This window comes from Thalassophryne amazonica, chromosome 2, assembly GCF_902500255.1.
Source record: "Thalassophryne amazonica chromosome 2, fThaAma1.1, whole genome shotgun sequence".
Taxonomy (NCBI): Eukaryota; Metazoa; Chordata; class Actinopteri; order Batrachoidiformes; family Batrachoididae; genus Thalassophryne; species Thalassophryne amazonica.
Window position 1 is genome coordinate 32,341,261 of NC_047104.1, and position 17,056 is coordinate 32,358,316.

At 39.6% G+C, this 17,056-nt stretch overlaps 1 protein-coding gene across 1 annotated transcript in view; it reads right to left on the reverse strand.

The window, feature by feature from the left end:
* Nucleotides 1-410: 410 nt before the first annotated feature.
* The window catches only part of kcnq1.1 (potassium voltage-gated channel, KQT-like subfamily, member 1.1), a 298,840-nt gene continuing 282,194 nt past the window's right edge, over nucleotides 411-17,056 (reverse strand). The window contains exons 14-17 of the mRNA XM_034184774.1: nucleotides 13,874-13,968; nucleotides 13,005-13,051; nucleotides 12,861-12,922; nucleotides 411-677 (exon numbers count right to left, since the gene is read on the reverse strand). Of these exons, the coding sequence (XP_034040665.1) occupies nucleotides 432-677; nucleotides 12,861-12,922; nucleotides 13,005-13,051; nucleotides 13,874-13,968 (450 nt within the window). The 3' untranslated portion in view covers nucleotides 411-431. The remainder of the gene's footprint in view (nucleotides 678-12,860; nucleotides 12,923-13,004; nucleotides 13,052-13,873; nucleotides 13,969-17,056) is intronic.

The window sequence follows — 17,056 nt, forward strand, 5'->3', positions numbered from 1 at the left end:
TACCAAGATGGGGATGAGCACAGGAGAGGCAATCAGGAGATCAGGTGATTGGAGATGGTGTTGCAGGAAGGAGGCACTGATTTGCTTCACCTTTCATGAGCTGTGCTGGATGACTGCTGCCCCCATAAATGATCCTTTACCTTGCCAGAAAACATCTAACTTCTGAGTCCACCACCTAAACCGCAGTGTTCTTAGTTCAAGAGCACACCATGCCCAATGGCAATGCTTGATGACAATCTGATTGATTTAAATCATGCTGCAGCAAAACATACCCAAGATTGATTAAGAGATTAAATACATCCCCTTTGCTCAGATTATGGAAATAATTGTGGCACACTTTAGATTGTGTAAAAGAGATTGTCAAGATACAGCCCATAGATAGATTTATAGATATAGATAGGTTGATGACTGCTGAGTTTTGGAGAGGGGGATCAGGAACTCTGATCCTGAGTTTGGGTGACAGTGAGCACTGGGAAAGTAAAGGATGTGGAACCAGAGGGTGATGAAGACAGCTGGTCATAGCTCGGCAGACTGTCCTGGCTGGGGAGAACATGAAAGGTCCGTCCCTGACGTGGTTTTGGCCGGTCTCCACCTTCACCCCTACTGAGATCTCTTTGGTTCAGCAGACAGGCAAGAGATTCTGCAACATGGTTCAGCGTCTGGTCCATGTGTGCTATCTGCAAGGAGTTACAGCATTTGTCAAAGCAACACGATTAAGCAACAGATGCTTCTTAAATGATTACAGCCCTGGACAGAATTACTGCTGGGCCTTCATTTTAAACATAACCTTGCAAATAAAATGCAAATAAATTAATTTCTGATCATCATCAATATTTCGTCAAAAGTTCAAAATGAATATACAGTGCTGGATGGGGGCACATGGTGGTGCAAAATGATTAGTAAGGCTAGTTAGTCGTAATATTTGACAAGTTAGGTACTGGACCAGTTCTACAACTTGACTTCATCTAGATAGTACCTAACCAGTTGAATATTTTAACTCTAGTGAACTAGTCAGGAAATTCTGATGGCATGATTGTCTTACTATTTAAGGGTAAATCAGTAACAAAAATAATCTATTTTAAATAACTGTTTGACTAATATATTTTAAGCCTTCAATGTTCAGTGTTTTTTTTCCTGCATAGCTATCAAAACAGGGACCAGCAGTAACCAAACAGGCCAACATCTACGAGCAGCCTGTACTCCCTTCACTTAAAGGCTTTGAATAAATATGTTACATCTAACAAAACCACAAACATTGTTTCCATGTAATTCACTGTGTTAATGCCTTATTTTTAAGCTGTAGTTCTATAGTTTTTCAAATGTCTTTATTCTAAGTAAATTTGGGGTTGAACGGTTTAGACTGGTCCTTATTAATTTATTTTTCAAGATTACACTATGTAACAAATTTTTATTTTTGTTTTGTTCCTGGGTACACAGTGTGTTTTCCTAACCTGTTATGCCTTAAATAAATAGAAAATAGCTGTTATTCCACAGAAACTTTGCTTCTGTGATCAGGACATTGATATTTTGAAATTTGTCTGTTTTCAAGAATATTCTCGATTCGCCTTCACTACTACTGAGTAGTCTTCTAGAATATTCTTTAACTGCTAGAACTGTCCAGAATTTTCTAGAAGTTTCCAGAATTATCTAGAAATTTCAAGAAACTTTTAGAACTTTCTAGAACATTAAAAAAATAAAATCAAAGTTTGTGCTGAATGTAGTCATTTTTCCATGGACTTTAGACATAAGCAGTTAAAATATAACACTTAGAAGCCAAGAACAAAAATTGTTTTACATAGTGTTATTCATCAAGTAGCTGACTAGTCACCTACTGATGGTACCCAAATAGTTGCCAAATGATTTGGTTGGTTGTCTATACTCAAGGGATTGGTACCCTTGCCTCACAAAGAGAGATTCAAGGTCACCCATGTCTCATTCTGCTTGTAGAACTGGAGTTGCATGTCAAAATTCAGTTAATTTCAAACAATTATGCAGACCCATCCCATATCTTTTGTGGTGAACCCACGCAAAATAAGATAAAGCATCAGAAAAGAGTTAGGCTGCGTTTACACATAACAAAAAGTCAGGAATGCCATGAATGTGAATTTGTGATAATTCATGAATACATAGAATGATTTGGGGCAGAGGCATCACATGCTACTGCGGACTGTCACGCCCCCTGTTATCACATGTTAAGAATAATGATACAAATCACTGGCAATTCATCTGGAATCATTACACACAGTCATAGATATTGTCCCGTGCTGTTGTGCGCTGCTGTTTTGTCACGTCCTGCCTCAAAACTGTCACGTATGTTGCAAATAGGCTCAAAGCTTCGTCTGAAAAAAATAAACGCCTGCCTTAAATAAGCGCTGGACATTATGTTAAATTAAAAAGGTCACATTTAGTCGAGTCACTCTTTTTTCCAAGTCAGCTGCAGAATGGTACCTTAAACTCTTAAAGCCTGATTTACAGTAGTGTTCAGAATAATAGTACTGCTATGTGACTAAAAAGATTAATCCATGTTTTGAGTATATTTCTTATTGTTACATGGGAAACAAGGTACCAGTAGATTCAGTAGATTCTCACAAATCCAACAAGACCAAGCATTCATGATATGCACACTCTTAAGGCTATGAAATTGGGCTATTAGTAAAAAAAAGTAGAAAAGAGGGTGTTCACAATAATAGTAGCATCTGCTGTTGATGCTACAAACTCAAATGTATTATGTTCAAACTGCTTTTTTTTTTAGCAATCCTGTGAATCACTAAACTAGTATTTAGTTGTATAACCACAGTTTTTCATGATTTTTTCACATCTGCAAGGCATTAATTTTGTTGGTTTGGAACCAAGATTTTGCTCGTTTACTAGTGTGCTTGGGGTCATTGTCTTGTTGAAACACCCATTTCAAGGGCATGTCCTCTTCAGCATAAGGAAACATGACCTCTTCAAGTATTTTGACATATCCAAACTGATCCATGATACCTGGTATGCGATATATAGGCCCAACACCATAGTAGGAGAAACATGCCCATATCATGATGCTTGCACCACCATGCTTCACTGTCTTCACTGTGAACTGTGGCTTGAATTCAGAGTTTGGGGGTCGTCTCACAAACTGTCTGCAGCCCTTGGACCCAAAAAGAACTATTTTACTCTCATCAGTCCACAAAATATTCTTCCATTTCTCTTTAGGCCAGTTGATGTGTTCTTTGGCAAATTGTAACCTCTTCTGCACGTCTTTTATTTAACAGAGGGACTTTGCGGGGGATTCTTGCAAATAAATTAGCTTCACACAGGCATCTGCTAACTGTCACAGCACTTACAGGTAACTCCAGACTGTCTTTGATCATCCTGGAGCTGATCAGCGGGTGAGCCTTTGCCATTCTGGTTATTCTTCTACCCATTTTGATGGTTGTTTTCCGTCTCTGTTTTTTTTTTTTGTCCATTTTAAATTGGAGATCATTGAAGATGAACAGCCTAGAACTTTTGGCACCTGCGTATACGTTTTCCCCTCTCCAATCAACTTTTTAATCAAACTACGCTGTTCTTCTGAACAATGTCTTGAACGTCCCATTTTCCTCAGGCTTTCAAAGAGAAAAGCATGTTCAACAGGTGCTGGCTTCATCCTTAAATAGGGGACACCTGATTCACACCTGTTTGTTCCACAAAATTGATTAACTCACTGACTGAATGCCACACTACTATTATTGTGAACACCCCTTTTCTACTTTTTTTTTTACTAATAGCCCAATTTCATAGCCTTAAGAGTGTGCATATCATGAATGCTTGGTCTTGTTGGATTTGTGAGAATCTACTGAATCTACTGGTACCTTGTTTCCCATGTAACAATAAGAAATATACTCAAAACCTGGATTACTCTTTTTAGTGACATAGCACTACCATTATTCTGAACACTACTGTATATATATGAATGGCTCCACACAAACACCCCACAGTCATTCTACCATTAGCTGCTTAACAGTTCTAATCATTCCGGATCCCTCTGTTCCTTAGACATTTTCCATTTTTACCATTTTCTATTAACCTATAAGTTTCAGGCCTGCATTCACAAAAAGGTTATGTCATAATGTGTTTTGTGGGATCACTGCATTCTCTGCACTCACTGTGCTCCTACTGAAATGTTTTTACAGTTGTATGCAAATGTTTGGGCACCCCTAATAATTTTCATGATTTTCCTTTATAAATCATTGGTTGTCTGGATTAGAAATTTCAGTTAAATATATCATATAGCAGATGAACACACTGATATTTAAGAAGTGAAATGAAGTTTCTAGTATTTACAGAAAGTGTGCAATAATTATTTAAACAAAACTGGACAGGTACATAAATTTGGGTCACCCATGTCATTTTATTGATTGGAATACATTTAGCACTAATTATTGGAACACACAATTGGTTTGGTAAGCTTGATCTCCTTACACAGGTGAGTCCAGTCATGAGAAAGGGTATTTAAGGTAGTCTTTTGCAAATGTTTCCCCTCTTTGTATCTCTTCTAATGAGTGGCAACAGGGGATCTTCTAAACATCTCTCAAATGACCTGAAAACAAGGATTGTTCAACATCATGGTTTAGGGGAAGGATACAAAAAGCTATCTCAGAGATTTCAGCTGTCAGTTTCCACTGTGAGGAACTGATAAAATGGAAGGCCGTAGGCACAGTACTAGTTAAAGCCCCTTTCACACCGGGGCTGCTCCCAGTTGCTCCCAGTTGCATCGTGCGTCGTTATGACGAAGCTGCGTGGAAGCAACTCGGTGCGGAGACGATGCAGCTTGGCGCCACAACAGCGCAAGGGGCACAAACGAAAATGAAACATGTTTAATTTTTTTTTGCATCCTCTGCTTGATGCAGAATTAAGTGGTTTCAGCGCAAGTCAGAGCAACAGGATGGTACTCAGCATGACTGGAAGCCACACACTCAGAAGACAATGTTACCCGGTGCCAATTTATGATTCCTGCTGTGTTCCATTGTTCCTGCAGTATAAATCACGCAGGATTGTTTTTATACTGTGTACACAATGCAATAAAACTACATGCTCAAAAAAACACAGAAAAAAAAATGCTGATTGCAGCAGCTGCTCCTCCTTGCTGCTCCTGTTCAAAAGGGAGCAGGAGCAAACACTTTTAAACACTTTTAAACACACAAGTGCTTAAATAAAATCCATACGTCCTGCTCACAGACTGATTGCCAGAGACAGGAGATGTCCTCATTCAGTAAAAAGTCCGGACATCTCCAGTCCACTCACGGATGATTCGTTCACGCACACATGTGAACTTTAAAAAAAAAGAAAAAAAACTGTCTGGTTGCAGGCAATTAGTTCCTTGTTCTCCGCTCAAACTCTCTCATCACAGTTAAAAAAGGACAAAAAAGGACATAAGTCCTGCTCACAGACTGATTGCCAGAGACAGGACATGTGAACATCAAGTATAACTCCAGGCATCTCCACATTTACTCATGGACGGTTTGTTCACGTGTGCACAGGTGAACAATAAAGAAAGAAAAAAAAAAACTGTCTGGCTGCAGGCATTAGTTCCTTATTCTCCCCTCAAACTCTCATCACTCTGTTTAAAAAAGGACAAAAAAGGACATACGTCCTGCTCACAGACTGATTGCCAAAGACAAGACATGTCAACATCAAGTTGAGCTCCAGACATCTCCACATTTGCTCACAGACGGTTCGTTCGCGTGCGCGCATCTCGTGGTCAAAGGAGGAAAGATAAACTATAACAGAACTCAGAGCGCAGTCCTGCAGCTCAGCACAGCAACAAATATAAAGTAGAAAAGAAGTCAGAGTACACAGTCTGTCTGCAGCCAAACTGTGCACTCTGACTTCACTGTGCAGAGAACCTGCAGGCTGCGTCCTCACCTCCTCTCTGCCCCCTGCTGTGCGCACCTGACGCAGAAATTTCTGCATCGTCATGACGCAACAGGGAGCAACTGGGAGCAGCCCCAGTGTGAAAGGGGCTTTAAGGCCCGAAGTGGCAGGTCAAGAAAAATCTCCAATAAGCTGAAGCAAAAGATGGTGAGAACTAGGGTATCCGGTACGGATAAAGCATTTTTGATGAGCATGAGCATGATCCGAGTAAAACTCATAAATATCTGTGCTCGTGCTGAAGGAAAATTCTCATTGGCTAACTGACTGACTTCACGCTCTGTGACTGGCCAGTCACACACAGTGCCCACCGCTCCCTACACAGACACATCTCACTGCAGCTTCTCACACACACACACACACACACACACACACACACACACACACACACACACACACACACACACACACACACACACACACACACACACACACACACACACACACACACACACACACACACAGACAGGCAGGATCTCTCTCTGTGCTTGGCTGGATTCTGCCTCACGTTGCTCTGTTAGTACTCTAAATTTTCTTCAGCTCGCGTCTTTTTCGGTTTGTCTGATATTTAAAGTTACTTGGTGAACTTGTTTCGTATCATACGCGGTGCTTTTGACAAGACAGAGCTGAAAATGGCTCGTGTCTCATCGGTCACTTCCTCCACTCCGGTTGGGTTATTTATTTATTTATTTATTTTTTAACCGTTTCTTTGCTCTTTGTTTTGTTGGTGATCTAAAGTCAGTTGGAAAACTTTGCTCCTACTGAACGTGGTGCTTTTGAGAAGAATACAGTGAACAAGGCTGACATATTATTTCCCTGTTTGCCATCACTGGATGTTTGCATGAATCACCAATTTCACACAGATCACGAAAAAATAAACAGTCTTACAGACCACTTACACACATACACACATATAGCTGAACACACAAAGTAGCCTATATTAATATTTTTATTGTATATGGCTGCATGCAGTATCTGACACTTTCTTACTGCAGTTCATAAAAATAAATTGGTCAGTCGAACAACCTCTCTCTCCCTCTCACAGTCACTCAGTCTCACACACACATGCACGCACACACAGACAGACACGCACACACCTTAATCAATATTGTTTAACTTTGTGTGGAAAAAAAAATACCAAGAACATTGGGTAGTAAAAATAAATAAATAATTGAAAACAAATCACAGTTTGATCATAAAATTAAAAAAAGAAAGTTGTGTTGAGTATGACAACTCTTGTTCATGCATACTTAGTAGTTCATAATTTCCTACGACATTGAATCTCAATTCTGAGGCTGTTCTGTTATTCTATAAAAAACGTTCTGTAAAATAGTTCCTTTACTATTGTGATCAAAAACATTGAATCTCAATTCTGAGGCTGTTCTGTAAATATTCATTCATACACTTAAGAATATTCATGTCCTGAGTTTGTAAAAACTTGTTCTGTAAATAGTTCTCTTACTTTTGTGATAAAAAAACATTGATTTGAATCTCAATTTTGAGGCTGTTCTGTAAATAGTTTTCAATAAACAGTAAATATAGCAACTTCTGATCAGTCCATATCAATTTCACACTTAAAATAGTGTACTGATTTAAGCCCCAACAATTTTGGGTTAAACCACACCCACTTCTGGTTTAGGCCCTGCCCACTATGAGTACAGATACGGATACAGATAGTTGAACAGATACAGATACTGGTGTACTCGCTCATCCCTAGTGAGAACAGTCATAGTCAATCCACAGACCTGCTCCAAAGACCTACAACATGATCTTGCTGCAGATAGTGTCTCTGCATCGTTCAACTATACAGCACACTTTGCACAAAGAGATGCTGTATGATGCTGTAATGCAGAGGAAGGCTTTTCTGAGTACACACCACAAACAGAGTCACTAGGGGTATGCTAAATTCAGAATCTTTTTTTTATTGATTTTCATTTTTTTCAAAAAACAAAAAAAAAAAAAAAGACAAGAAACAAAATCAAGATTCGACAATATTGACAATGACACATTTGGATGGAAACATTAGTGAGGGCATCAACAAATTAAGTCAGTGTCAATGGAAAGCGTAACATGTGCAGTAAGAACACAAAAAAAGTCCCTCCCCATCCCTGCCACAAAAAAGAGGTGGTTGTTAATAATAAAAATAGCCAAGAAACTACACTAGTCAAAGTAAATTGTGCTGTCAAAGAGACTGGAATAGTTTCAAGAACGGCCCCCAAACCATCTCAAATTTACCCTCTTTCTGTTAAAGGGAGAATCTGTTTTTCTCCAGTTTTAAACAGGATATGATGTCAGCCAGCCACTGAGCGTGAGTAGGTGGAGAAGCTTCTGTCCACCTGAGCAGGACAGCTCATCTGGCCAGAAGAGAGGTGAAGGACAGGATGTGCTGTTTGTTCTCATTTAGATTAACTCTTCCTCCTGCAATGCCAAACAGTGCAATCAGAGGGTCAGGGCTCAGATGTGTATCCAGTACAGAGAAAAAGTCTGAAAAATTTCCCTCCAGTATTTGTTCCGACATAAGCAGTACCAGAACATGTGTATGAGGGACGCTTCAACATTTTTATACCTCACACAGTACGGGCTGACATCAGGATACTTAGAGGATAGTTTCAGTTTAGAGATATGAGCTCTATGCACCACTTTGAACTGGATCAGACAATGTCTAGCACACAGAGAACTGGAGCTCACCAGTCTGAGTATGGAGGTCCAGGACTCCTCTGAAATAGAGGAGCCCAGATCATCCTCCCAGCTAGCTTTGAGTTTGTCCAAGGAGGCAGGCTTCAAATCCAATTGCTCACTGTAAATGGATGAAATAACATGTTTTTTGATGGAGTTTAAAGAGAGAACAGTGTCAATAATATTTATGTCTGTTGGGATGGATAAGCTAGAAAAATGAGAAGTGATAAAATGCTGTATTTGAAGATACCTAAAGAAATTTGACTGGGGAAGGCCAAATATAGGGATAAGCGAGAACACCACTATCTGTATCTGTATCTGTTTAACCATCTAAATGATCTGTATCCGTATCTGTACTCGTAGTGGCCGGGGCCCTAAACTGGAAGTGGGCATGGTTTAACTCGAAATGGGTGGGGCTTAAATCAGTACATTATTTTAAGACTGAAATTGATATGATTGATCAGAAGTTGCACTATTTATTGTTTATTTGAAAACTATTTACAAAACAGCCTCTAAATTGAGATTCAAATCAGTGGTTTTTATCACAAAAGTAAGAGAACTATTTGCAGAACAAGTTTTTATGAACTCAGAACATGAATATTCTTGTGTATAAATTAATATTTACAGAACAGCCTCAGAATTTAGATTCAATGTTTTTGATCACAATAGTGGACGAACTATTTTACAGAATGTTTTTATAAACTGAGAACATGAATATTCTTAAGTGTATGAATGAATAACAGAACAGCCTCGGAATTGACATTCAATGTAGTAGGAAATTACGAACCACTAAGTATGCATGAACAAGAGTTGTCATACTCAAGAAAACTTTCTTTTTTTATTTTATGATGAAACTGATTTTTTTTATTATTATTTATTTATTTTTACTACCTAACGTTCTTGGCATTTTATTCCACAGAAAGTTAAACAGTATTGATTAAGGTGTGTGCGTGTCTGTGTGTGCATGTGTGTGACTGAGTGACTGTGTGAGAAGGAGAGAGGTTGTTCGACTGACCAATTTATTTTTATGAACTGCAGTGAGAAAGTGTCAGATACTGCATGCAGCCATATTCAATAAAAAAATATTAATATAGGCTACTTTGTGTGTTCAGATATATGTGTGTATGTGTGTAAGTGGTCTATAAGACTGTTTATTTTTTAATGATCTGTGTGAACTTGGTGATTCATGCAAACCATCCAGTGATGGCAAACAGGGAAATAATATGTCAGCTTTGTTCACTGTATTTGTCTCAAAAGCACCGCGTTCAGTATGAACAAAGTTTTCCAACTGAATTTATATCACCAGCCAAACTATGAGCAAGCATACAGATAAAATAAATAAATAAATAAAATCCCAACCGGAGTGGAGGCAGAGACACGACACGAGCCGTTTTCAGCTCTGTCTTGTCAAATGCACCGCGTACGATACAAAACAAGTTCACCAAGTAACTTTAAATATCATACAAACTGAAAAAGAGGCAAGCTGAAGAAAACTAAAGGAGTGCTGAGAGAGCAACGTGAGGTAGAATCATGAAGGCAGTCAGTTAGCCAATCAGGATTTTCCTTCAGCATGAGCACAGATATTGATAAGTTTTACTCGTATCATGCTCGTAGTCATCAAAAATGCTTTATCCACACCAGATACTTGTCTGAAATGAGTATCCGGTTCAACCCTAGCCAAATGTTTCACTTAGTTGTTGAAATGATGCAAGCGTGTTATTAAAAACATCCTTGAAGCGTACTGTGCCCCTTTTCTGCCATTTTTTAAAAACAGAGTCCCGAGATGGGGGTTTGAAAAGGTAGTTAGACATGATATTGCTGTAAACAGAAAAACTAGGAAGATCAGAGCATTTTCAAAATTGCGCAAGATTTTTAGTGAATGTTTCACAACCAGGTTTATGACCGTTTTGAGTGGTGGAAGCGGGAGCGAGGGTCCCAAAAAGGCCAGGGTAGACCATTCCCCACAGTGTGACTCCATCACCACCCAGTCAGGGCAGTCAGGGCTGTTGTAACAAAATGGCCAAAATGCAAGATGCTTGGGGTATGCTGGAGCACATTTGGACAAGCCAGCTTCATTTTGGAATAAGGTGCTGTGGACTGATGAAACTAAAATTTAATTATTTGGACATAACAAAGGGTAGTATGCATGGCTTAAAAAGAACACACCATTCCAAGAAAAACACTTGCTATCTACAGTAAAATTTGGAGGTGGTTCCATCATGCTGTGGGGCTATGTGGCCAGTGTGGGTATTGAGAATCTTGTTAAAGTTGAGGGTCATGTGGATTCCAGTCAATATCAGCAGATTCTTGAGAACAATGTTCATGAATCAGTGACAAAGTTGAAGTTGCACCGGGGCTGGATCTTTCAACAAAACAACAACCCTAAACACTGCTCAAAATCTACCAAGGCATTCATGCAAAAGAACAAGTACAAAGTTCTGGAATGGGCATCTCAGTCCCCAGACCTGAATATTATTGAAAATCTGTGGTCTGATTTTAAGTGGGCTGTCCGTGCTCAGAAACCAACAAACCTGAGATGTTTTGTAAAGAGGAAACACACCTTCAACCAGAATCCAGACTCTCATTGGAAGCTAAAGGAAGCATTTAGAGGCTGATATTTCTGCAAAAGGAGGATCTACTAAATATTGATGTTTTTTTCTGTTGGGGTGCCCAAATGTATGCATGTGCCTAATTTTGTTTAAAAAATTATTACACACTTTCTGTAAATCCTATAAACTTCATTTCACTTCTCAAATATCACTGTGTTTCTCTGCTACATGGTACATTTAACTGAAATTGCTGATCCAAACAACCAATGATTTATAAAGGAAAAGCATGGAAATCATCAGGGGTGCCCAAACGTTTCCATACAACTGTATCTGCACAGAAAGTACATCTTGTAAAAGCTAGCATGTTTTCTTATCTTGCTATCAGGTGAAAGACATAACAACAGGCAGTGGTTCACCAGTTGAACCACCAACTCAAGGTCCTGTTTTTGCATCTTTCAAGTTTGACCTAGTCAGCGGCATGGTCTGAAATGACACTTTTCTGATCACACGTTGACCACACAACATGTAACAGGGGAGAATCACCACTCTCTGTAAAACATCACTGTACCATTGTTCATGGTCCTTTTTCTAACTGAGTTCCAGCATGAGCTCTGCCCATTAAGGACCCAGATCCGTCTAACTCCACCTGAAACTGAATAAATTGTATCTTTTGTACTTACACAGTTACTTTTTTTACTATTCAGGACAGAACTAATTAAATAGCCAGGGCTTACACCTCTACAACATCCAGAGGGATCCACAGCAGGAACAACAGCAAGAGGAATGACTGCAGGAGGAACCACTGCAAGGGTGCCATGAGGAGCATCAGCAGGAGCATGTGGTGCAGGCCCTGGTCTGGAGCGTGACTCGGCTGAGTAGGTGCCACTTTGCTTCTTTGGCATACTGCAGGTAGGAAAATGAACTAAAGAAATATGGTGCAGCAGGGTTTATATTGTGAGCGCGCATTTGTGAGAAAACGGTGATTCATAGTAGGGCACAGTAATACATAATGCCGCATGAAAGCACATGACAATTGTATATGTTCACGTTAGCTTTCATGTCTATTCATGTTGTGACGTGTGACAGTATGGGCGCCAAGAACCATCAAGAACACACTATGAATGCTGTCATGCTCTATAACGGATCACCACTAATCATCACGTATCGACACATTCAGTTGAGCACTCCAGGAATCTGGGTGATTTGTGACATTCGTGGAAGATTTTTTTGGCAGCCAAAAACATGCACCATGAATATCACGTATGTTACGTACCAACATGTGCTGTTAGAGTTCGTATTCAGATGCGATAAGTCATGTTAAGAATGTCAGGAATGTTCCACAAATGATGGGAATATGATATTCGTATTGCATTCTGTATATGTGTAAACGCAGTATTACCGTACTGTTTGTATTTCTTAATGATTGACGTAAATGACATTCATGACATAGTCAGAGACTTGGAAATGTTCTTATATCGATCCTCTGACTTGTCAACAGAAAATTGGCTGTAGAAGTGATGAATTGCTACAGCGTACAGTATACATACATACATACATACATACATACATACATACATACATTGGCATACAGTATGACAATAACTGGTGGGTGTATATTTGTTTGTTTGTTGGATAATAGAAAATAACTGTTAATACATCATTCAGCTGTGAATGACATTTTACAAACTACCAATAAAAAGGGAGAGCTGTTTGACTTTTGCACAAAAGCTGATCAAATCCTACCTTTTCTTCCATCCGGTTGAGTCTGGACCCAATGGAGTTGTTGCCTTTATCTTTGGCTCGGTCTTCTTACATAAGAGTAATCACATAAAATAAACTAAAAAAAGTCATCAAATGCATAAATATTTTGTTTCATAAATTGATTACCTGAACCACTCTGGAACAAAGTTATTTTCCCTAAAGACTGATCCAGTCTAGAAGAAACCACAAGAGGTTGAAATCAGCAGTACATCACTGTGTCAGAAAAATATTCAGATACTAAGACTTTGGCCAAGATGAGTGCACAGAGTGCACAGAACTTCACACTTCTTTATTTATACCAGATATAAAGGACCCCGAAAGTTGAAAATCAGACTGGAAAACTGTGGTATTGTTTCTGAACTTTCTTTTGGAAATACCTTCTCAGTTATGAACATTATGTAAACAATAAAACAGTTGTTAATTTTAAATGAATGTTGTTTTCCAGTTTCTGTAAAAGTGTTTACATACACACAGCAACTTCAGTTGTTTTCCTCGGGTGGAACTCATATGACTAAAAGATGAACCGAACTATCTAGCTATCAAACAAATTGTCAATACAATGCCTGTTCTTCAGTGTCATGAGTTTTCAAAAAGTATTAAAAAACATTTAAAGAAAGAGAAATGATATTCTAACAGACAAATCCAAATTCCTTCTAATTGTAAGACGCACTAAAATTGACTAGTATCTATCTATCTATCTATCTATCTATCTATCTATCTATCTATCTATCTATCTATCTATCTATCTATCTATCTATATACTGTATTACACACACACACACACACACACACACACACACACACACACACACACACACACACACACACACACACACACACACACACACACACACACACACACACACACACACACATATATTATATAGCGCATAGCGCTTTTCCATCTGCATCAGAGGCATCCATGATGTATGGATGTATGGAACCATACGGTCATCACAGTGAATGGGTCACAGTGTTTTTCTCACTTAGTTTACCTTCTCTGCAACTCCTTGATGCGTACCATGAGGTTCAGGTGCCCCTGGGAATATTGTTCAATCACATCTCGCACATCATATGGCTTACGGGCTTGCTGCAAAAAAAACAAATAAATAACTGAAAAACATGAAAAAAAATAATGAAGAAAAAAAAATAAACATTTCAACATTCTACTCTTGGCAACCACATCAACCCGGCCAAGCCTCCATTACGCTGACAGGTTGAGTATTACGTGATCTTCTTTCACACAGAGTCCATAGAAGAGTTCATAGACTCACTCACTTATTAGGTGTACAGTTTCACTGCAGTGTTTAGTGGAACAACAACCTTATATATCACTGTGGCGATGCATCAACTCCTCAACTACAACTGAACTTGAAGCTAGACTACCTGGTACCTTAGCTTCACTTTTGGAAAATGCCCAATCAGTAGACAGTCTTGTGGATAGTTTAAACTCAGCACTCAACATGATTGAGTGCTGAGTTGACATCGACATGATTGCACCACATTTATTATAAACATGCCACCAAAACACAGTCACCTTGGTTCAATGATTACTTGCATGACCTCAAGCATAAGGCAAGAGGTCTAGAACAGAAATGGCGTAGTCCAAAATTAGAAGTATTCCATCTTGCGTGGTGTGATGCTATCTTAGACTATAAGCATGCACTGCTGGTGACAAAGTGGACCTATTATGCTGATTTGATCAACAAAAATGATCAGGCCTCTACTGGTGGTTGGCTCTCACTGCGGTATTGTATCACTTCCTGTTCCGGAGCACAGCGGTGTTTTTCTGTATCTGTTAGCTGTTTAATCTGCGCAGTTAGATTGATCTAGTTATCTAGATTACGATTTGTTTCCCAGTGTAATCTTTACGTGCCTTAACTAAAGCACTCCTTCTGCTGAATCACCTCTAAATTATTTACACATTATTCACTTTGCGTGTTTTTAGGAATCCGCTAGCTTAGCGTAGCTACTAGCTCTTAGCCGATTTAGCATGGCGGCTTCTCCTGTCTCTCCTGCACTTTTCTGCTCTAGGTGTGAAATGTTTAGTTATTCCTCGGCCTCCTTTAGCAGTAATGGTACTTGTAATAAGTGTAGCTTATTCGTAGCTTTGGAAGCCAGGCTGGGCGAATTGGAGACTCGGCTCCGCACCGTGGAAAATTCTACAGCTAGCAAGGCCCCTGTAGTCGGTGCGGACCAAGGTAGCTTAGCCGCCGTTAGTTCCCCCCTGGCAGATCCCGAGCAGCCGGGAAAGCAGGCCGACTGGGTGACTGTGAGGAGGAAGCGTAGCCCTAAACAGAAGCCCCGTGTACACCGCCAACCCGTTCACATCTCTAACCGTTTTTCCCCACTCGACGACACACCCGCCGAGGATCAAACTCTGGTTATTGGCGACTCTGTTTTGAGAAATGTGAAGTTAGCGACACCAGCAACCATAGTCAATTGTCTTCCGGGGGCCAGAGCAGGCGACATTGAAGGAAATTTGAAACTGCTGGCTAAGGCTAAGCGTAAATTTGGTAAGATTGTAATTCACGTCGGCAGTAATGACACCCGGTTACGCCAATCGGAGGTCACTAAAATTAACATTAAATCGGTGTGTAACTTTGCAAAAACAATGTCGGACTCTGTAGTTTTCTCTGGGCCCCTCCCCAATCGGACCGGGAGTGACATGTTTAGCCGCATGTTCTCCTTGAATTGCTGGCTGTCTGAGTGGTGTCCAAAAAATGAGGTGGGCTTCATAGATAATTGGCAAAGCTTCTGGGGAAAACCTGGTCTTGTTAGGAGAGACGGCATCCATCCCACTTTGGATGGAGCAGCTCTCATTTCTAGAAATCTGGCCAATTTTCTTAAATCCTCCAAACCGTGACTATCCAGGGTTGGGACCAGGAAGCAGAGTTGTAGTCTTACACACCTCTCTGCAGCTTCTCTCCCCCTGCCATCCCCTCATTACCCCATCCCCGTAGAGACGGTGCCTGCTCCCAGACTACCAATAACCAGCAAAAATCTATTTAAGCATAAAAATTCAAAAAGAAAAAATAATATAGCACCTTCAACTGCACCACAGACTAAAACAGTTAAATGTGGTCTATTAAACATTAGGTCTCTCTCTTCTAAGTCCCTGTTGGTAAATGATATAATAATTGATCAACATATTGATTTATTCTGCCTAACAGAAACCTGGTTACAGCAGGATGAATATGTTAGTTTAAATGAGTCAACACCCCCGAGTCACACTAACTGTCAGAATGCTCGTAGCACGGGCCGGGGTGGAGGATTAGCAGCAATCTTCCATTCCATCTTATTAATTAATCCAAAACCCAGACAGAGCTTTAATTCATTTGAAAGCTTGTCTCTTAGTCTTGTCCATCCAAATTGGAAGTCCCAAAAACCAGTTTTATTTGTTATTATCTATCGTCCACCTGGTCGTTACTGTGAGTTTCTCTGTGAATTTTCAGACCTTTTGTCTGACTTAGTGCTTAGCTCAGATAAGATAATTATAGTGGGCGATTTTAACATCCACACAGATGCTGAGAATGACAGCCTCAACACTGCATTTAATCTATTATTAGACTCTATTGGCTTTGCTCAAAAAGTAAATGAGTCCACCCACCACTTTAATCATATCTTAGATCTTGTTCTGACTTATGGTATGGAAATAGAAGACTTAACAGTATTCCCTGAAAACTCCCTTCTGTCTGATCATTTCTTAATAACATTTACATTTACTCTGATGGACTACCCAGCAGTGGGGAATAAGTTTCATTACACTAGAAGTCTTTCAGAAAGCGCTGTAACTAGGTTTAAGGATATGATTCCTTCTTTATGTTCTCTAATGCCATATACCAACACAGTGCAGAGTAGCTACCTAAACTCTGTAAGGGAGATAGAGTATCTCGTCAATAGTTTTACATCCTCATTGAAGACAACTTTGGATGCTGTAGCTCCTCTGAAAAAGAGAGCTTTAAATCAGAAGTGTCTGACTCCGTGGTATAACTCACAAACTCGTAGCTTAAAGCAGATAACCCGTAAGTTGGAGAGGAAATGGCGTCTCACTAATTTAGAAGATCTTCACTTAGCCTGGAAAAAGAGTCTGTTGCTCTATAAAAAAGCCCTCCGTAAAGCTAGGACATCTTTCTACTCATCACTAATTGAAGAAAATAAGAACAACCCCAGGTTTC